Source organism: Bufo bufo, chromosome 4 (assembly GCF_905171765.1).
Source record: "Bufo bufo chromosome 4, aBufBuf1.1, whole genome shotgun sequence".
Taxonomy (NCBI): domain Eukaryota; kingdom Metazoa; phylum Chordata; class Amphibia; order Anura; family Bufonidae; genus Bufo; species Bufo bufo.
Genome location: NC_053392.1, coordinates 219,325,753 through 219,348,534, shown reverse-complemented (window position 1 = coordinate 219,348,534; position 22,782 = coordinate 219,325,753). Strand labels below are relative to the sequence as shown.

Genomic DNA, 22,782 nt, shown 5'->3' with positions numbered 1-22,782 from the left:
CATCAGTTTAATCCCTGTTACGTCCCATATCAGGGTGGGATTGCCTTTTGTGAAAAAAAATTTAGGCCGGGTACCTTCGACTGCCTTCACAGTGACAGACCAAACTCTGATACACCAAAATGAATTGATTTTAGGAACCGGGAGATGGAAAAAGCAGCTTGGTCGGTCCTCTTACTCAGTCCCAAGTTGGGGCACTGCGCGTGCACGGAGCAATGTGCTGTGACACCCTATATGAGTGGTGTCTTAACTAGTACTATTCCTATCAGTTTAATCCCTGTTACGTCCCCTATCCGGGGACGTGTGTCGAATTGATTAACCATTGTCGAATTAACGAACCATTACGACATCCTGGAATAATTTAGTTCTGAGCTTTGTACTTGCTTTGTATTGGAATTGATGGGGATTTTTCTAAATTGTCTGCATTATTTCTAATAAACTATTAAGAGACTTTATTATGATTTTTTTATTTTATGTATTAAAAACCCACCCATACAACTTTAAAAAAAAATATAAAAAAATGTATGTTTTTTCTATGAAAAATTATCCAGCCGATCGCTTTTGGTCTGATCATAATGAAGCAACGGCCTTATCTGGGGTGTGCCAACATTGCCAACACACTCATAGAGGTGATGATCGCTTCATTGTGATATGCAAGCCCCTTCACCACAACAAGGTAACGATCACGAAGGGGAATTGACACTTGTATGTGCCTTTTTTTTTTTTTTTGCAGCCACAGTGCAGCACCAGAGGCCAGAAAAATTAGGCATGTACACATGCCTGAAAAATAATGTTATTGTTGCAGCCGCTGTTGTAGCAGCGGCCGGAAAAATTGATGTTTTCAAGGCAGAAAGGTGACTAAAACATTGCGGCTTGAACCCTAGTTGGTGGCGGAGAATTCACGAAAGTCATCCGGTATGCAGACATTAAATACAGCAGCGTGGGGACCATTTTGAGGCCAAGGCATGTCATCAGGCCCTTTGTTAGTCAAACGTATCCCCCACTGTCAGTCCCTTCGGGATCCATGTCTCATTCATCTTAATGAAGGTGAGGTAATCAACACTTTTTTGACCGAGGCGACTTCTTTTGTCACTGACAATGCCTCCTGCTGCACTGAAGGTCCTTTCTGACAGGACACTTGAAGCGGGGCAGGCCAGAAGTTCTATCGCAAACTGGAATAGCTCAGGCCACAGGTCAAGCCTGCACACCCAGTAGTCAAGGGGTTTATCGCTCCTCAGAGTGTCGATATCTGCAGTTAAGGCGATGTAGTCTGCTACCTGTCGGTCGAGTCGTTCTCTAAGGCTGGATCCCGAAGGGCTGTGGCGATGTGTAGGACTGAAAAAGCTCTGCATGTCCTCCATCAACAACACATCTGTAAAGCGTCCTGTCCTTGCCACCGTGGTCGTGGTAGGAGGAGGATTACTTTCACCTCTTCCCCTGTTAGATTCCCGTTGTGCTGTGACATCCCCCTTATAAGCTGTGTAAAGCATATTTTTTTGTTTTGTTTTGTTTTGAACTGCTGCATCCTTTCTGACTTTTGGTAAGTTGGTAACATTTCCGCCACTTTCTGCTTATACCGGGGGCCTAGTAGCGTGGCCACCCAGTACAGGTCTTTCTCCTTCATCCTTTTTATACGAGGGTCCCTCGACAGACATGACAGCATGAAAGACCCCATTTGCACAAGGTTGGATGCCGAGCTACTCATTTCCCGTTCCTCGTCCTCACTGATGTCATTGACGGTCTGTTCTTCACCCCAGCCACGTACAACACCACGGGTCCCAGATAGGTGAGAACAACGAGCACCCTGGGATGCCTGCTGTGGTTGGTCTTCCTCCTCCTCAAATCCACATTCCTCCGCTGACTCCTCTTCCTCACACTCCTCTTCCAGCGTTGCCGCAGGTCCAGCAAGCGATGATGGCAAGGCTGTTTCTGGTGGTGATGGTGACCACAACTCTTCCTCTTCACGCTCATCTACAGCCTGATCCAGCACTCTTCGCAGGGCACGCTCCAGGAAGAAAACAAATGGGATGAGATCGCTGATGGTGCCTTCGGTGCGACTGACTAGGTTTGTCACCTCCTCAAAAGGACGCATGAGCCTACAGGCATTGCGCATGAGCGTCCAGTAACGTGGCAAAAAAATTCCCAGCTCCGCAGAGGCTGTTCTAGCACCCCGGTCATACAAATACTCGTTGACGGCTTTTTCTTGTTGGAGCACGCTGTCGAACATTAGAAGTGTTGAATTCCAACGTGTCGGGCTGTCGCAAATCAAGCGCCTCACTGGCATGTTGTTTCGGCGCTGAATGTCTGAAAAGTGCGCCATGGCCGTGTAGGAACGCCTGAAATGGCCACACACCTTCCTGGCATGCTTGAGGACGTCCTGCAAGCCTGGGTACTTAGACACAAAGCGTTGTACGATGAGATTCAACACGTGTGCCATGCACGGCACATGTGACAACTTGCCCAAATTCAATGCCGCCAACAAATTGCTTCCATTGTCACACACCACTTTTCCGATCTCCAGTTGGTGCGGGGTCAGCCACTGATCCACCTGTACGTTCAGGGCGGACAGGAGTGCTGGTCCGGTGTGGATCTCTGCTTTCAGGCAAGTCAACCCCAAGACAGCGTGACACTGTCGTATCCGGGATGTGGAATAGCCCCTGGGGAGCTGGGGGGATTCAGTTGATGTGCAGCCAGACGCCGCAGCAGAAGAGGACTCAGCCGAGGAGGTTATGGAAGAGGATGGAGTAGGAGGAGTAGAGGAGGTGGCAGTAGGCCTGCCTGCAAGTCGTGGCGGTGTCACAAACTCCGCTGCAGAGCCACGCATTCCATGCTTGTCAGCCGTCAGCAGGTTGACCCAATGCGCAGTGTAGGTGATATACCTGCCCTGACCGTGCTTTGAAGACCAGGTATCAGTGGTCAGATGGACCCTTCCCCCAACACTGTATGAGAGTAGAGGTTTGGGATTGCCTTTTTTTGAAAAAAAAATTCGTCCGGGTACCTTCCACTGTGGTGTCCCAATAGCGACAAATTTGAAGGCCTCAGACTCCTCCAGCTGGTATGGTAAAAGCTGGCGGGCTAAGAGTTCCGTCAAGCCAGCTGTCAGACGCCGGGCAAGGGGTGACTCTGGGACATTGGCTTCCTACTCTCAAACATTTCGTTTACAGACACCTGACTGTGGGCAGATGAGATGGAACTGCTGAAGGTGAAAGGCGGAGTGGCGGGTGGTTGAGAGGGGGCAAGGAGGACAGCAGTGGTTGACGTGGCTGAAGATGCTGGACCAGGAGGAGGATGGTGGCTTTGAGGTTGTCTGCTGCTTCTACTCGTCATCATGTGTTGATCCCATAGGCGTTTGTGATGTGCGATCATGTGCCTTCGCAAAGCAGTTGTACCTAGGTGGGTGTTGGATTTCCCACGACTCAGTTTCTTTTGGCACAGGTTGCAAATGGCATCGCTGTTGTCAGAGGCAGACACACAAAAAAAATGCCACACTGCTGAGCTTTGCAATGACGGCATTCTGGTGGTGGCAGCAACATGTGTTTATTGGCGTGCCGTCTGGCTGACCCCGGGTGCCGATACATGCTGTCTGACTGTGCCACTAGCTCCTTGCGACGACCTCCCCCTGCTTCCAACTCGTCTACTCCTTCTCTCTGTCTCCCCTTCTAAACTTTCCCCCTCTTCTTCTTCTCTTCGAGCAGGCACCCACGTGGCATCCACGGACACATCGTCATCATCAACCACTTCACTTGTATCTGACACCTCAGCAAAGGAAGCAGCAGCGGGTACAACATCACCATCATCATCACACTGTACGTCCATGTGTGTAATGCTGCCTGACTGAGACATATCCCTGTTATCTCCATCCTCTGGCAATAATGGTTGCGCATCACTAATTTCATCCAAATGATGTGTAAATAACTCCTCTGAGGGATCAAGTGAAGCGGCTGTGGTGGCTGTGGTGGTAGTGGTGGTGGTGGGCGGGAGAGTGGTAACTTAAGAGCAGGTGACCAAAGCTGAGCTGGAGGAGGATGGTGCGTCAAGGTTCTTAGCGGAAGCTGTTGAAGATTGGGTGTCCTGTGTAAGCCAGTCAACTATTTTCTCTGAATTTTTTGGGTTCAGGGTACGTGGCCTCTGAACACTGGGCATTATTCCAGGGCCAGTGGAAATCACAGCACCACGAACACGACGGCCCCTGCGGCGTGGCCTGCCTCTGCCTGTCATTTTTTATTAGATAAGTGTTACTATGCGTGCAAGGTACTGTGCCACCCTATATAAGTGGTGGGCAGTGGGCACAGTACAGTCTGTGTGGGCCTGACACACACTGGCTTGCAACTGTGATTATATCACAGAAAAATATTAAATAGATTTTTTTTTTATCTGCGAGGTATTTGTGAGTAAATGACACCCTGTAACGGTATAAGTGTAGGTCTAGCCACTAGCCAGTGGCCACAATACAGTCTGTGTCGGCCTGACACACACGGGCTTGCAAATGGGATTAGATCACAGAAAAAAAAATTATAGAATTATTTTTTATCTGCAAGGTATTTGTTAGTAAATGACACCCTGTAACGGTATAAGTGGAGGTCTAGTCACTAGCCAGCGGGCAGATGAGATGGAACTGCTGAAGGTGAAAGGCGGAGTGGCGGGTGGTTGAGAGGGGGCAAGGAGGACAGCAGTGGTTGACGTGGCTGAAGATGCTGGACCAGGAGGAGGATGGTGGCTTTGAGGTTGTCTGCTGCTTCTACTCATCATCATGTGTTGATCCCCCCATGTGTTGATCCCCCTCTTCTTCTTCTCTTCGAGCAGGCACCCACGTGGCATCCACGGACACATCGTCATCATCAACCACTTCACTTGTATCTGACACCTCTGCAAAGGAAGCCGCAGCGGGTACAACATCACCATCATCACACTGTACGTCCATGTGTGTAATGCTGCCTGACTGAGACATATCCCTGTTATCTCCATCCTCTGGCAATAATGGTTGCGCATCACTAATTTCATCCAAATGATGTGTAAATAACTCCTCTGAGGGATCAAGTGAAGCGGCTGTGGTGGCTGTGGTGGTAGTGGTGGTGGTGGTGGTGGGCGGGAGAGTGGTAACTTGAGAGCAGGTGACCAAAGCTGAGCTGGAGGAGGATGGTGCGTCAAGGTTCTTAGCGGAAGCTGTTGAAGATTGGGTGTCCTGTGTAAGCCAGTCAACTATTTTCTCTGAATTTTTTGGGTTCAGGGTACGTGGCCTGTGAACACTGGGCATTATTCCAGGGCCAGTGGAAATCACAGCACCACGAACACGACGGCCCCTGCGGCGTGGCCTGCCTCTGCCTGTCATTTTTTATTAGATAAGTGTTACTATGCGTGCAAGGTACTGTGCCACCCTATATAAGTGGTGGGCAGTGGGCACAGTACAGTCTGTGTGGGCCTGACACACACTGGCTTGCAACTGTGATTATATCACAGAAAAATATTAAATAGAATTTTTTTTTATCTGCGAGGTATTTGTGAGTAAAATACACCCTGTAACGGTATAAGTGGAGGTCTAGCCACTAGCCAGTGGCCACAATACAGTCTGTGTCGGCCTGACACACACGGGCTTGCAAATGGGATTAGATCACAGAAAAAAAAATTATATATTTTTTTTTATCTGCGAGGTATTTGTGAGTGAGTGACACCCTGTAACGGTATAAGTGGAGGCCTAGCCAGTGGCCACAATACAGTCTGTGTGGGCCTGACACACACGGGCTTGCAAATGGGATTAGATCACAGAAAAAAAAATTATAGAATTATTTTTTATCTGCGAGGTATTTGTGAGTAAATGACACCCTGTAACGGTATAAGTGGAGGTCTAGCCACTAGCCAGTGGCCACAATACAGTCTGTGTGGGCCTGACACACACGGGCTTGCAAATGGGATTAGATCACAGATTTTTTTTTTATAGAATTATTTTTTATCTGCGAGGTATTTGTGAGTAAATGACACCATGTAATGGTATAAGTGGAGGTCTAGCCACTAGCCAGTGGCCACAATACAGTCTGTGTGGGCCTGACACACACGGGCTTGCAAATGGGATTAGATCACAGAAAAAATTTTTATAGAATTTTTTTTTATCTGCGAGGTATTTGTAAGTAAATGACACCCTGTAACGGTATAAGTGGAGGTCTAGTCACTAGCCAGCGGACACAATACAGTCTGTGTGGGCCTGACACACACGGGCTTGCAAATGGGATTAGATCACAGAAAAAAATTTAATATAATTTTTTTTTATCTGCGAGGTATTTGTGAGTGAGTGACACCCTGTAACGGGTGGCCACAATACAGTCCTTGTCAAAAAAAACGAATCGTATTTAAAAGATACCACAGAAATTATAAAAGTTTTAGAAAAATTAACAGTGGAAGATGATTGGATCTTAGCAACATTAGATATACAATCACTGTATACAGTGATCAATCATGATCAAGGTATAAATGCTCTAAAAATCCATCTGGAAAAAGAAAATTTCAAACAAGAACAATTGGAATTTATAACAGATGGAGTTAGACATATATTAGAGCACAATTACTTCTTTTTTGAGAAGAACTACCGCCATGGGCACCAGGTTTGCCCCCAGTTATGCTAATTTATTTTTGGCATACTGGGAAAATTTAACAATCAGTCCCAAAAAAGATGGGGGCAACCTGGTGCTCTGGCGGAGATACATCGATGATGTTATCCTGATCTGGAAGGGAAGTGAAGCTACCTTACAAGCATTCATTTGTGAATTGAATAATAATATTTATAATTTAACTTTCACAGCCAGTATTAATAAAATAGAAACAGAATTCCTAGATTTAAATATCACAAGAAAAGAAAATAAATATGTATGCCGAACCTTCCAAAAAACAACAGCAAAAAATGGATATATACTATATTCAAGCTGTCACTTGCCATACTGGCTAATAAACATACCTTTTGGACAATTCCGTCGCATAAACAGGAAACACAAAAATTAAAAGAGAGGTTTGTGGAAAAAAGTTATCCCACACAGGTGCTAGAAAAAGCACTCATAAAGGTTAATGAAATATCTAGAGAAACCCTTTTTAAAAAAAAAAAAAAGAACTCACAGAAAATGATAATGAAAATAGTAAAAAAAAAGTGGGTGCAGATTTCAGGATTATAATCCCTTTTTCTACACAATATAAACAAATTGAATTAATAATCAACAAATATTGGCACTTGTTATCACAGGATAAAACAATTGGTCCATCACTACCCATTAAACCCCAAATCACGTACACAAGAGCACAGAACAACCAAATTTCCAAAAAATCTGCTCATCTCAAAACACCTTTTCCATGACCATTAAAAGCTTCCTCAACTGCAACACCTCTAGTGTAATTTATTTGATCCAATGTCCCTGCGGAAAGCAGTACATTGGTAGAACGAAACGGTGCTTGAAAACTAGAATAAGTGAACATGTACGAAACATTAAAAATGGTTATATTAAACATTCACTATCAAAGCACTTTAAAGAATTCCACAATAAGGATCCGAAAGGCATGTTTTTTATGGCGCTACAAAAAAAAAAAAAAAAAAAAAAAAATCGATAAGCATTGGCGTGGGGGCAAACACGTTGAAAAGATGTCTAGAGCTGAATCAAGACTTATCTTCGATTTCGGCAGCCTCATCCCAATGGGCCTAAATGCTGATTTGGAAATTTTCGGCTTCTTGTGATCTTTTGGGATTGCGTGTTTTTCATCCGACGGAGAGTCTCATGTTTGGCTGTTTATCAGCACTGAGACTCTCCCTTGGGGACAAACACGCACTCCTATACCACCAGACAAAATAAAATAAAGCAAGGAATGATGATATAAAAGAATATATTTATTATATCAAGAGTTGATCAGGATGTCTTATATACATGTATCCACTGCAATATCTATGTCCCATTTGTTTTTTTATGTTCATCATATGGGATTTTTCATGATTTTTTATGTTATCATATGTAAATTTTAAAATTTTTATGTCATCATATGATATTTTATTAATATTTTGAATTTTTAATGCATTGCAACACGTTGCAATATTTATTTTTTATTAAATAGAGAGATTACATTACAACACACATTATAACAAAAAAACGCACCAGTAGTGAAAAAATCGCAACAGAACCGCAAGTAAAACCGCATGTCTAATAACAGAGCTAAACCTTTGAATTTTTGATTGCTAAATCCGCCCTACATCTGTGGGCTATCCTGGGCAGCCTAATCCGCCCTGCACCTGTGGGCTATCCTGAGCAGCCCAATCCGCCCTACACCTGTGGGCTATCCTGGGCAGCCTATAAGTAGCCAGTCCAAAAATGGGAGATCAGCTGCCACTGAGGAAGGGGTAAGAGGTCCCCGAAACGCGTCTGGCGTAACCAGCTGAGAACTCCCACTGGACTAAGAAAAGGCCTTTATACGGATGATCTATTAAAATCAATCTTACTAAAAATTGGAGCGCTCCAAATAAGAAAAAAGTTTTCGGATCCCCAAAAAAAATTCGGATCCCATTTTCAACACCAAGTTCCTGCGATACCTTGCTGCGAGATACAAACCTGTTTCTTGATACAGACCACGTGATATACCGGCGTCTGCCTGAATAGCGTGGAGAAACGAACACAGCAGCAACTCTTAGGTCGGGTATGTAATGCCATATCTTGGAACACGAATATTCTTATCCACCTAGAAGCAGGTAAGACCTGTATAGGCGGTGATTATAGTACATACCAGTACTTGTTTTTCCATCATAGACATAAACTAAGGTCTGGACATTTAAACCGCAAACAAACTATAATCAAGCAGTAACTGGTGAACAGTATTCAGGATTGCTTTTCATCCCCTTTAAGAACATCTTGGCCTGCAAGCCGCAAGCCACAATAACAGCTGAATGCACTTTATGCAAACTTTTAAATCAAATATAAAGATTTAGTTCAGTCTCATCAGAAAACCACCCTCATTTATTTTATGAACTACTTGCATATACGATTTATGACGTATTTTTCCTACAATATTTAATATGTGGGAGCATGCATATGTTTGTTTGATGTTTTTATAAATTTTTTATAGTTTTATAGTGTCATTACGATTGTTTTTCATTTATTAAATTTAAGTGTGATCACCATAATTATTGTGTATTCATTTGAAGCCACGCATACAGAGTGCCAGTCCACAATTTACAAGTAATTTCAATATTTTTCTCTGTACGGGTGATACAGCCATTTGGACTAGAGCACCTGTTCCCTGTCACATAAGAGTGAGCTATTCCTACTACTTTTTTCTCAAACAGTCTGTGTGGGCCTGACACACGCTGGCTTGCAAATGGGATTAGATCACAGAAAAATATTAAATAGAATTTTTTTTATCTGCAAGGTATTTTCTGTCACACCCTGTATGAATGGTGTGCACACAGTACTGTCTGTGACTGAGCCTGCAGCCTCTCACACACGGGCAGGCAACTGCAATATATGTAGATATTAAAAAAAAACAGACTGATGTACCAGCCCTGAAAAGGGCTTTTTGGGGTGCTGTCAGGACGCTGTCCTTACAGCAGATGAGTCTGTGGACACAGAACACTGCCCTAGCTAACGCTTTCCCTATTGAATCAGCAGCAGCAGCACTGTCCCTCCTCTCACTGAGAATGCAGATTCCGAATGAATCTAAAATGGATGCTGTCCAGGAGGTGGGAGGGTCTGCTGCTGATTGGCTGGAATGTGTCTGCTGACTGTGAGGTACAGGGTCAAAGTTTACTCAATGATGATGTATAGGGGGCGGACCGAACTATTCGGGCCATCTCTACTCCTAAGCACATGCACATAATGTAGAGAACTCCAGGACTAGTCCTCTCTACACATTGCAGGTTGTCAGATTCAAAATCCCTTAGAATAGATTTTAAAAAAAACTAGTTAAACCCACCCATTTCAGTGGCCCCCCTTAGGGAGCCTTCACACGCGGCAGATTTTGTGGCAGAAAATTCCACAACTGAAATTTATTTCCTTTCATTTGAATGGGGCAGAAAGCACATGCAGCTCCATTAAGGTGCATGGAACTGATTTTCAGTCGCAGAATTTCCTGCCACAAAATCTGACGCATGTGAAGGCACCCTTACAGTAGTGCTGGCTCTTAAATTGTTAATAAAATAAAAACACTCACCTCGCCCTGTCCCCCCGGCAAATAGAGCACACGTTCTTCTAAGCAGCAGGCGTGATGAAGTGACATCATCATGCCTGCTCTGCTAAGCCCAGGGTCCAGGGAATCATCATCATTTCTCAGTACTCTGATTCCTGCCTGCAGGCGTGAAGAGAGCTCTGGTATTTGAATAGCGAAGCAGGGAGCGAACGGATCCCTGCTTCACCATTGCACTCAACTGTCTCTGCGTCCTAAGGATTAAGAGACAGTTGAGAGGGGGACATGCCACAGCCATCATGTGACAGCAATTGAACTCCAGGACTGTTCCTTTGGATCCAGGATCGGGATGTATGCAGTCCTATGTAACACCACTGATAAGACAATGATAACTCTCTGAGTACAGATAAGACTACTTTCACACTAGCGTTTTCAATTCCTCTATTGAGATCCATCATAGGATCTCAATAGCGGGTGAAAACGCTTCAGTTTTGTCTCCATTTATTGTCAATGGGGACAAAACTGAACTGAACGAAACAGAGTACACCAGAATGCATCCCGTTCCGTTTGTTTGCGCTCCCATCACGGACAGAATAACGCTGCAAGCAGCTTTTTCTGTCCGGAATGTGGTGCGGAGCAAGAGGGATCCGTCCCTACACACAATGCAATTGATACTTCTCCACAGTATTGGGAGCAGTGATCACTATCATATCTCGTTTCCATACAGACTCGTTTGCCAGCAGCAAAGTTTGTTTAGACGGCACAATCTGCTGCCGGCAAACGATGATTTAGGTCACCGCACAAGCGATCTATTACTCTTTGAACAAGCATTTCACTCGTTCATCGGGTAATCGGTGGCACCTTTACACTGTACTAGGAACGCTTGTCAGCGACTATCTGCCCGATTATTGGGCAGTGAAAAGGCTGTATTACACTGGCAGATGGTTGGCTAGATCATCGCTAACAAGCATTCGTAGGATCACTCATTAACGATGATCTTGTTGTGTAATACTGCCCTAAAAGTGCACCTGATTTTGAAATTGTGATTTTTAAGCATGCTCAAGAATTATCATTTGCTGGCGGCAGATTGTGCTGTCTAATCTGCTGATGGCAAACATTGACTCAGTATGGGGGTCGAGTGATGGCATTAGTGTGGAGGAGATGACTGCATGTAATAGCTGCGCTCTTCTCCACTAACCAGCAGGAGATTACCGGGAAGGAACGCTTTCTTCCTGACAATCGCCTGCAAAATCTTTTAATAAAAAGTAATACAGCCTTAAAGGGACCCTTACATGCAGTCCTATGTAACACCAAAGATAACACAGTGATAACTGAGTGCAGATAATTTATTAGATGTTATCTGCAGCCCTATGTAACACGGCAGATAACATAGTGATAACTCAGTGCAGATAATGTAGTAGATGTTACCTGTAGTCCTATGTAAGACCAAGAGAACACAGTGATAATTCTCTGTGTGCAGATCAGATAGTAGAGATACTTTCCATCCTATGTGCAGTGCTCAAAACTGGCGTCAAAATCTCCTTCTTGCCGCTCTGCTGCTGTGACCTCTTCCAGGAGGCAGATGCAGCTTTGAATCCCACACAGAAAGTCCTGACGCCAGCAACAGGACGCTATGAGCAGTAACCTGAGGACGAGCTTGCAATGGTGATTGGGTCTATAGAGGCCCTGAGTAGGGGAAGCTGCAAAACTTAGAGGGAACACTGCCTAAGAAGAGGCCATGGCACCTAAGGGAGTGCTGCAGTCTCTTCAAACAACTGACTGGCGGGGGGGCTGGGAGTCAGACCTCCACTGATCAGATATTGATGACCTTTAATTACTTAAGCCATAACGTATGCTAAATGTTGATAATATGATTCACATGCAATGTATCTAAATATACTAAAGCTGGGCATACATTTGAGATAACCATATAAATAATCCCACCAACTAAACTGCCGACCAAGGTGTTTTGGCAGGAGACTATAGATGTTTTTCCATTTAATGTAATTTACTTGGTTTTCCTGTATGCTTAGATAACCCCAGGTCATAGGGCTGCCCAATGGCAGTACCTATTCTTAACCCCTTCCAGCGGCTTTCTGTTATTGTGTTTCTATTTTTCACTCCCGTCATTCCCATAGCCATAACTTTTTTATTTTCCATTCACATAGACGTATGAGGGCTTGTTTTTTTTGCGAGACCAGTTGCACTTTCTAAGCATATCATTTAATATTGTATTTGATTTAATAGGAAGCTGGTAACAAATTGCAAAAGGGATGGGATGGAATGGAAAAAATTCTGCCACAGTTTTATGGGTTTTGTTTTTACAGTGTTTTCTATGCTGGAAAACTGACCTGCTACTTCTATATCTGGGTCAGTGTGATTACAGGGAAAGCTCGTTTCCTTGGTTAAACTTGCTAGACTTCTATCTTTTTTACAATCTTATTAACTATGTAACATTTATACTTTTTGGCAATCCAAAACAGAACCTGTTTGGCGAAATTCGGCAAGCAATTTGCCACCTGTGCCATGGAGGATGGGTGGTCTTTTAGGATGAAAGCTCTGAAATCCTCTGCAGTGATCCGCATTTTGTTCTCCCCAAAGATCAGCATAACTCTCCCCTCATGTTAATCTTGCTGCCGTATCTGTAACAAAGATAAAACGGTTAATAATTTTGGCAGGACTAAAGGTACGTCAAATTTAAGCACAGATTTGGATTCCTCATCAAATTCTCCACCACATAGGTCTCATACACCCTTTCCATTTGAAAATCGACATGGTTCCAAGAAAACAACTTTCAAAATGGCTGTCTATGTTGGACATCATCCCTCAGAGTTTTGCCCCCTTTCCCTTAGCAACATGTCACACACAGGATGGCGTTCCCAACCATCATTTTCCATTTATTCAGGTGTCTCCATATTTTTGGACCACCCTGTACATTTAACAGAGGGTACTAGGCTCTGTTCACATCTGCATTGTGGCTTGCATTTAAATAGAAGCGGTTACACTCTGGAGGATCCAGCGCACTGCAGACACCAGCGGCAGCCCCTACTGACTATTTTTCACATCAAAACTGATGGACTATGTGATGAAGGCTCAGAGCCTATCATACAGATTTGAATATGGCATTAGTCTTTGTTCTGACATCATATAAGTATTTAAGGGTTCGACACCTTTTATATTACTGCATCTGTTCAGTGGCCAATCAGCTGTTTGAGAAGTTAGCGGTGCTTACAGTAACACCATGGCCGTCTCACTGTTTCCCGCAGGCCCAGTGACGTGACAACTATTATCACTCACCTGGGTGCGGCTCAGCCACATTGAAGTGATAATAGTTGTGACATTACTGGGCCTGAGGAAAACAGCGGGAAGGCCGCAGCGCTACTGCGAGCACTGCTGCCTTCTCAAATAGCTGATTGGCGGAGGTCCTGGGTGTAGGACCAGGGGCGGACATTGGCAGCAGAGGGCCCCTGTGCAAAGAATGTGCCTGGGCCCCCCAACCACACATATAGAAATAAACATAGGCCATAGGTAAAGATTAATACAATGAGGTGTGGCAGCAGTAGGGACCCCAATTTGTCCTCTTCCCCTAATCCTACAGGGAGAGGAAGGGGTGATCAGTCGCATCAAAGATAGGGGAAACCCTTCAGATACTGTGGTGCGTATTAATGTCCTCTTAATGCTCCTACATAGTAATTTTTGCCCCTTTGTGCCAGCACACAGTAGTAATATCCACATTGTGCCCCCTCTACAGTAGCGATGGACAGATATGTACCCCCTCGCAGTAGTTATGCCAGATATCTTCCCCCTCACAGTAATTATGCCCTGATATGTGCCCCTCACAGTAGTTATGCCCAGATACGTGCCCACCACAGTAGTTATGCCAGATTATTTGCCCATCACAGTAGTTATGCTAGATTATGTGTCCTTCACAGTAGTTATGCCAGATTATGGGCCCCCTCAAAGTAATTGTGACAGATTATGTGCCACCTCACAGTATTTATGCCCAGATATGTGCCAACTTCACAGCAGTTATGCCAGATATGTGCCCCCCTCACAGTAGTTATGGCCAGATATGTGCCCCTCACAGTAGTTATTGCCAGACATATGCCTCCTTACACAGACCTATTGAAATGAACGGGTCAGGATTCAGTCTGGATGATATGCATTTACACTGGCGCTGGATGCGCTGAAGTTATGGAGAGGCCGGCGCCTCTTCATAACATCAGCAGAACCACTTCCAGTTTAGGGGTTATTAGGACCAGTGTCTAAAACACTGGTCCTAATAAATGACCCCTTGCATGTCTGGGCAACACTTTTAACCCATTTACACGACACGGACCATATGTATTTTATGATCTGCAAATTACGGATGACGCCCATGTGCCATCTGCATTTTTTTGCAGACCTATTACCTAGCCTGCATGTTGCGGACCAGTATAGGACATGTCACATTTTCTATCCTTTGCGGAACAGACATACGGATGCGGAAAGCAAATGACTTCCATGTGCTTTCTGCATCTGTATGTCCGTTCTGCACAAGATGGAAAATGTGACGCATATGGACCGCATATGGACGGCATACATATCTTGCCAATAGGCGGACTGCAAAATACATTGTTAATGTAGCCTCACAGTATGTGGGTAAGGGACAGTCACAGGAGGGCCAGAGGGGGACAGGTGGGATGGGTGGGGTAAAAAAAACAACAACAACATACCAAGCCAAGTTCAGTGTCTGGCAGAGACAGTGGTCACTGGGGCAGCCTCCGGTCCTCACTCACTTCCTCCTAAGTTGCTGCAGGCCTCACACATTAAGCACCAGAAGCGCTAGGAGAGGACCGCATGTGGGCGGGGCTACCACCAGGGGACTGGGCTACCATCAGGAGGCGGGGCTACTGACCTTACCACACAGAGGCGGAGCTACGACACAGTGAAGTGGCTCAGCACAGACCTGGCTGACCCTGCCCACTACACAGCAGGACTGAGCTGTATGGGGTGGGGGCGGATGTGCTGCCCTGGCCCTGCTCCTGCTCCTCAGAGCTGCGGACGCAGTACGTCCTGAGACTGAGGTCAGATAGTAAGGTGGGCCCCTTCTACATGCTGGATGGTGTGATGATGAATGGTGAAGCGTGCGGCTCTCTGCTTCACCATTACAATCAGCTGTCTGTGCGTCCTGTAGATGCATAGACAGCTTAATTGGAGGGCCCCCTGCCACGCTGGGCCCCTGTGCAGCTGAACCGGCTGCACAGGCAGTATGTCCGCCCCTGTGTAGGACCCCCACCAACCTACCAGTCTTCGGTTCTTGTTTAGTTAAACTGATGAACAGCTATTACTCAATGTAAAACTGCATACTGTACATACTCTTCCTCCCTCAAAGCAGCCAAAACTGACACATCTACTCCATTCAGGACTTTATTGCTGTATACAGTCCTACTTCTAAGCCCAATTAGGGAATGGTAAAACCTGCATAAACTAGCAAAGGCATCTCTATGAGCTAAACGCAGCTGAGACAACCACTGATTTCAAGGAGAGCCGTGTAATGCCGCAGTGGCACTCTACACAGAGCATCAATGGTCCATAATTTCACAGTAACCCTTCTTATTGTACAGTACAGTGTATTGTGCTGTTAGCTACCTGCACACATAGCAGAATACGTGAGTTTTTTGCTTGAGGATTTCCGCAAATGCGGATGTTTTCCATGCAGAAAGTGACCTGCTGTACAGATTTACAAATCTGTAGAATGTCATTTATAATTGTGTATTAGCTGAAGATTTCACCCTTTTAAAATGAAGGGTGAAATCTATTGCAAAAAAAAAAAAAAAAAAACGTATCAAATCTGCACCAAAGAAACGCACAGAAATTCATGCAGGCCCAGTATGCAGGTACCCTAATTGCTAATGCTAACTGCTAGTGCCCATCTATTTCCGTGTACGGTACATCATCAATTCATGCCTGGTGACTACCATCTACAATATCTGAGACACTATTTATTGCTATCAGATATTGTGGAGACATATTAGCATATATCAAAAACCTGAAATATGTTGTTCAGTCTGAATGTTCATCTCAATAAGTTGCAGAACAAGGGAGCATTTACACAACGGTATTAGGGATCTGTGTACAAACCATATTTTTTGAAGATCAGACACCTTTTCTATTCATTTCAATGGAATCCACAAAAAAAAAAAAAAATACAGCACACAGATGTCATCCATGTCCTTTCACATCCGTATCTCTGTATATCCATCCCACAAAAAAAGATAGAGCATGTTCTATTCTTGGTTGCAAACTGCGGTCTGTGATCAAGTCAATGGGACCACAAATAAAAGGGATGTGACACGGAAGCCATTTATATGTCATCAGCGGTTTGCAAACCCGTCGGCTGAAAACCTCAAGGACAGCACAGTGTGAGTCATTGGTAGGAGAAATTATGCCAGGTCCTGGATGAGCACTGCTAGGCCACCGTGAAAAATTGCATCACCAAAACAGCATGCGGTGGGTGGATGTGATGAAGCTTTGGGGGGGGAGGGGGGGGAGGGCGTCTTATAGGGCAAATAATACAGTATGTACCCCAGTGAACCCAAAGTATGTGAACTCCAGGAAACCCTAAAGTATGTGAAAATCAAATAAAGATCAAGATCAAGTGGGCATCGACATGCAACAGAAGCGTTGCCGCAGGTTGGAGTACAGGGTGTGGAAGGGGTCCTTCCTATGAACCCCTTTGCCTCCTAGTCGGGTCTTCATCCAGCAGTAAGTGTTGTCCATAGCGCTTAGGAAAAAGCCTGTACAGAAGAACCACATCATTTTGGACATGATGAACAGGAGGAAATAGTCAGAAACCAAGGCCAGCCAAGCAGAGGAACCTAACTTAGTTCTCTACACTGTGAAAGCAGTAGAAATCACGTCACTGAAAACACTTACACTCCTATCAGTGTTACCATGGGGTTTGTGCTAAAACTGTGACCATTTCCTCCTTCCATTTTTTTTTGCGGTCCACAAAATAAGGATGACACACAGAAACATATTTTGCGGACTTGCTGAACGGTTGCAGAAGCACAACAGACTAAAATGCAGACTCAGGGCAACAGTCGTGTGAATACTCCCTAAAAAGAATAGACCTACGGTACAAACATTGTTTCTGTCATATTAAAAATAATACAGTGGATGTTGGGATTGTAGTGACTATTCAATACGGTCGCACACATTGCATTGCTCTGATGGGTCTAGATAATGGGTCACATTTGGAACACAATTTTGTGCTAAGCATTTAAGTGCTATAATTGAAAGCATGGATTTTTGCTTGCATAAGAATAAAGACGTTAAACAGAGAATAAAAATGGAAAAAATTCCCAGAACTGACAAATTTGTGAACTAAAACCTACATTCACATGAACGGGGGAAAATGGCCATGTGATGGCTGTTTTTGTAATAGCTGTCACACAGCCATTTTCAGAACCCATAGAAGTCTATGGGGCTATCCACATGTCAGTGAATAACGGCTGTCAAAAAATAGGAAATGTCCTACATTTGTGCATTTTCACAAGACTGACCCCCATTGCTGTCATTAAAGGACCTGCTGAGATCATTTCAGTAATCGTCTTGTTAACTCAGGGGAGAATGTTGACGAGCACAAGACTGGAGATCATTATGTCAGGCTGATTGGGTTAAAATGGCAGACTTGGCATGTTAAAAGGAGGGTGATGCTTGAAATCATTGTTCTTCCATTGTTAACCATGGTGACCTGCAAAGAAACGCGTGCAGCCATCATTGCGTTGCATAAAAATGGCTTCACAGGCAAGGATATTGTGGCTACTAAGATTGCACCTCAATCAACAATTTATAGGATCATCAAGAACTTCAAGGAAAGAGGTTCAATTCTTGTTAAGAAGGCTTCAGGACGTCCAAGAAAGTCCAGCAAGCGCCAGGATCGTCTCCTAAAGAGGATTCAGCTGCGGGATCGGAGTGCCACCAGTGCAGAGCTTGCTCAGGAATGGCAGCAGGCAGGTGTGAGCGCATCTGCACGCACAGTGAGGCGAAGACTTTTGGAAGATGGCCTGGTGTCAAGAAGGGCAGCAAAGAAGCCACTTCTCTCCAAAAAAAAACACCAGGGACAGATTGATCTTCTGCAGAAAGTATGGTGAATGGACTGCTGAGGACTGGGGCAAAGTCATATTATCCGATGAAGCCTCTTTCCGATTGTTTGGGGCATCTGGAAAAAGGCTTGTCCGGAGAAGAAAAGGTGAGCACTACCATCAGTCCTGTGTCATGCCAACAGCAAAGCATCCTGAGACCATTCATGTGTGGGGTTGCTTCTCATCCAAGGGAGTGGGCTCACTCACAATTTTGCCCAAAAACACAGCCATGAATAAAGAATGGTACCAAAACACCCTCCAACAGCAACTTCTTCCAACAATCCAACAACAGTTTGGTGAAGAACAATGCATTTTCCAGCTCGATGGAGCACCGTGCCATAAGGAAAAAGTGATAACTAAGTGGCTCGGGGACCAAAACATTGACATTTTGGGTCCATGGCCTGGAAACTCCCTAGATCTTAATCCCATTGAGAAGTTTAGCAGCAAACTTTGTGAAAACTAATATTTGTGTCATTCTCAAAACTTTTGGCCACGACTGTATACTGCATCCACTTGCACACAAGGGAACATTTACTCTTCACTGGATGCAGCAGAATCATCACATGTGAGGTCAGAATGCTAGAAGCATCAGGTCCTGCTCCTTCCAGTGCAGGTCGATGAGGTGTTTTTCGTTTTTTTTTGCACCCAGCAGAATGGAGAGCACATTTGGGTGGGCCTTATATATACTGGGGCCACTATATTATAAACACTGGGGGGGCATTATAGATACTGGGGGCAATATTGTTGCCATTATTTATACTGGGGGCACTATGGGGGTGTAAAAAATATACTGAGGGCACTGCAGGGGTTGGGATATGCCCCCCCCCCCCCAAAAAAAAAAAAAATCTATAACATTCATCCATTTTTCAGTGCTGTTTTTTAGGCCATATAAAACAGACGGCCATTGGAAATGGGCAAACATCCAGAAGATAAATGCACACGTGGATGCAGAATGTTCATGAAAAACTGACAGTGTGCATGTTTTAACATCCCCTCAAAAGACAAGCATCATGGGTTACACAGACAAGCACAGGTCTGTTGGTGCAAAGGTTGACAACTATTTACAAGGTGTAAGTTGGGAAATATTTATCATCGAAGTTCAATTACCTTGCTCTGGAATCGTAGAAGGTTATTTCTAAGTTCCCCACTACTGCCTGGACTACACATCCTCACAATCTTCTGATTAATCCACTCTAATCACAGGTTAGGGGAATCAGTGTCAGAGATGAAGCTCCTGCCCATTCTTCTACTCTGCTGTCATTGTCTCCTAGGCTCTGCCATCGTTATTGATGCCGACTGTAATGACCAAACTGTGTTCAATGCGGTAGACGAGGCTCTGAAGTCCTTCAATAATGAAAAAGAAGATGGGAACCAGTTTATTTTATACAGAATTACAGACGCCAAAATAAAGGTTGGTAAATGTAAATTATATTTTAACTGAAATTTATAATTTGTTATTACATCAATGGGGGTCATTTACTAAACACTGGCATTTCACACAGCAGTCTCAGTAAAAAGCAAAAGATGCAACCAATTTATTAGGAGGAGCAGGCCTGTTAATAAAGTTATCACATCTGTGAGATCCGTGCATTATAAAACTGACAGGAGTGACTTTTATTCCAAAAACAGGCGTAAAGCCTTTGCTAATGACCTGCATTGTGTTTATGACATGTTTATGACATGCACCAAACCCTTTTCCCATCATCATTCTTAGATTAGCATAGTAAACATCTGCATTTATAAAGAAGAATTGAATATAAATGTGCATGCATGCATATGAATGTTTGTCACATCACTGACTGCTAGAGGTCATGTATTATTATTGTTGCTACCATGTTCCTTCAGAATGATGGTCATGTTTTCCAATTTTGAATCGATATATCTTGTTGCTGGTCACTTTCTATAGGAGAACGATATTTCAGCTGCATTAGGTTTTCTTATAGAGAGCTGCAGCCTCCTCAAACAGCTTATCGGTTAGTTGTTCTGGGTGTAGCACACCAACCGATCAGATAATGAGGATAAGTCATCGGGATAAAACAGTCAGAAAAACCTTTAAACCTTTAAGCCTTTGCATCTGCAGACAGTTTAGGCCTTAGGCCCCCTGCACACGAACGTGTGCACCCCGTGGTCGTGCTGCGGCCCGCAAAATGCAGGCCGCAATGCATGAACACAGTCCGTGGGGCAGTCGCAGCGGATCGCAAAAAGATAGGACATGTTCTATCTTTTTGCGGAACGGAAGTACAGGGCGAAACCCCACGGAAGCACTTCGTAGTGCTTCCGTAGGGTTCCGTTCCGTGCTTCCGTTCCGCACCATTCCGCATCTCCGAATTTTGGAACGGCACCCGTGTATTGCGGATCCGCAAATGTGGTCCCCAATACGGCAATGGGAATCACATGTTCGTGTGCAGGGGGCCTTAAAGAGTAACTAAACCTTTGAATTACATTTTAATATGATGTTCCTAATGCCCTAAAAAAACTTTTTCCAATATACAGTATTTATAAATTTTGTATTTTTCTTATACTTTTACTTCCCTAAAGCGCACCATTCACATGCGCTTAAAACTCAGTTCTACGTACACCGCTTACAAGTCAGAGGTATACGGAGTACGAATTGTGAAATTTATGAATGAGCATCAGCAGCACAGGGAGTACCGGCAGGAGGCACCATGCTGCTCCTGCTGTGCTCCCCGGAGGATTACTAACTCCTGGCATAGTTTAGTCAGCATGTCAACTCTCTTAGCTTAGCGGAGCAGGCAGAAGCAGGAGCCCGCTCTGCTCAGCTAATCCTGGCATAGTAACAAAGTAACCAGAGAGATCCAAAAATTTTGAGAAAATCTGATAAAAAATTAGCAATTTTTGAAATTTTAATTTCTCTGCTTTCAAGATGGAGAGTGATACCACATAAAATAGTCATTTCTTTACATTCACCATGTGGGTAATATATTAACCTGAAATACACCTACATTAGGCGCATTTCAGGTGCAGATTGTGGCGCAACGGTTAGTGACTTCTCCCCGCTCACACCAGGTCTAAAAAAGTGGGAATGGTGTGGGCGGGGAAGGGGACTGGCCGGTAGACCCATCTTATTCATCATTTTCTATACCTGGTTTAGGCATAGAAAATGGTCTAAATGTAAGTCAGCAAGGAAGCTGGCTTACATTTAGAAGTGGCGCTAGATGTGCCAAAATTATGTAGGGGCCGGCGCCACTTCATAACTCTGGCTGATCCACCGCCAGCACAGGGGCTTAATAAATGACCCCCAATATGCCTACTTTGTGTCGGCATCATTTTGTAAATGTCATTTAATTTTTTTAGGAATTTAGAAAGCTTAGAATTTAAAAGGCAATTTTTTAAATGTTGAAGAAAATTTTCAAAACCCACTTTTTTAAGAACCAATTCAGTTATGAATTTAGAAACTACACCCCTCAAATTATTCAAAACTGATTTATGAAACTTTGTTAACCCTTTAGCTGTTATACAGGAATGAAAGGAAAGACCACTTTCAGACGAGTGAGTTGCATACTGCAGCACCCGTTTTACTATTTTTAAAATATATATTTTTTTAGTTTATTTTTTTTTCAAATCCCACTTGGATCTTGAAGATCCAGTGGGGCTGATGGCTGTACTATACTCTGCAATACTCATCTATTGCAGAGTATAGCACTGTCAGTTTTAGTGCTCATGTACACTGTGTGGGGATTCTCTCTGGTAGGCAGGTTAGCAGACGCAATATAAAGGCAATGGACCAGGTTTTAAATCAATCTTCAGTGTTTATTCACACTCATAATATAACAGAACAGTCCTTTTTCAGGCTTGGTGCTTGTTCACACACAGAAAAAACAAAAGAACATTCACCTGGTATCCTGGGTGTTAGTTCACACCCGGCTGAATGCTCAGCCTCAGAAAGTCCACTTGCAGGCTGTAAGGCGGCCTGCTCGCCTGACACACGGTCTTCAGACCTCAGCGCAGAGAGTTCCCAAAACCACAGCGTCTCCACAGCTTCACTGTGAAGTGGAGGATAATTCACTCAGCTGAGACTGCTGGCTGGGTTTTTATATCCCAGCCAAAACCCGGCCTGGAGCGTGGGGAGAAGCCACCCACCCTGCTCTTTGGCTTCTCCCAATAAGAGCCGGCCGAGATCGACTCTACAGCCATACTAACTAACAAATAGTGTCAGTCAGCACTAACTGCCGCTGACACTTAAAATTACCGGCTCTTACCTCACTGAGGCCAGGAATCTCGGTGACACATACCTTCCGTCAATGACGGACCCTTGCGACTTCCTACAACGGCCATATCCATTTTTGTATTTTTGTCCGCAAATTGCGGATACGCAAAATATGGATACCGGCCGTGTCTGTTCCGCATTTTGCCATCTATAGAAATGTCCTATCTTGTCCATAAAACGGATTGGATACGGACAAAAACAATGGTCATGTGCATGAGCCCTTACACTGACATTAAGCCTGATAAGACCCTGACTCTGGGCAGGATCTGTTAGGCTTTGGTACATGGCAAG

General features: G+C 44.3%; 1 protein-coding gene across 3 annotated transcripts in view; it reads left to right on the top strand.

Moving 5' to 3' along the window:
• Window positions 1–19,394: 19,394 nt before the first annotated feature.
• The window catches only part of LOC120997925 (T-kininogen 1-like), a 95,535-nt gene continuing 92,147 nt past the window's right edge, over window positions 19,395–22,782 (top strand). For 2 of the 3 annotated variants that reach the window (XM_040428293.1, XM_040428292.1), the window contains exon 1: window positions 19,395–19,674. In XM_040428293.1, the coding sequence (XP_040284227.1) occupies window positions 19,489–19,674 (186 nt within the window). In that variant the 5' untranslated portion in view covers window positions 19,395–19,488. The remainder of the gene's footprint in view (window positions 19,675–22,782) is intronic. The other variant, XM_040428291.1, reaches the window with a different exon arrangement.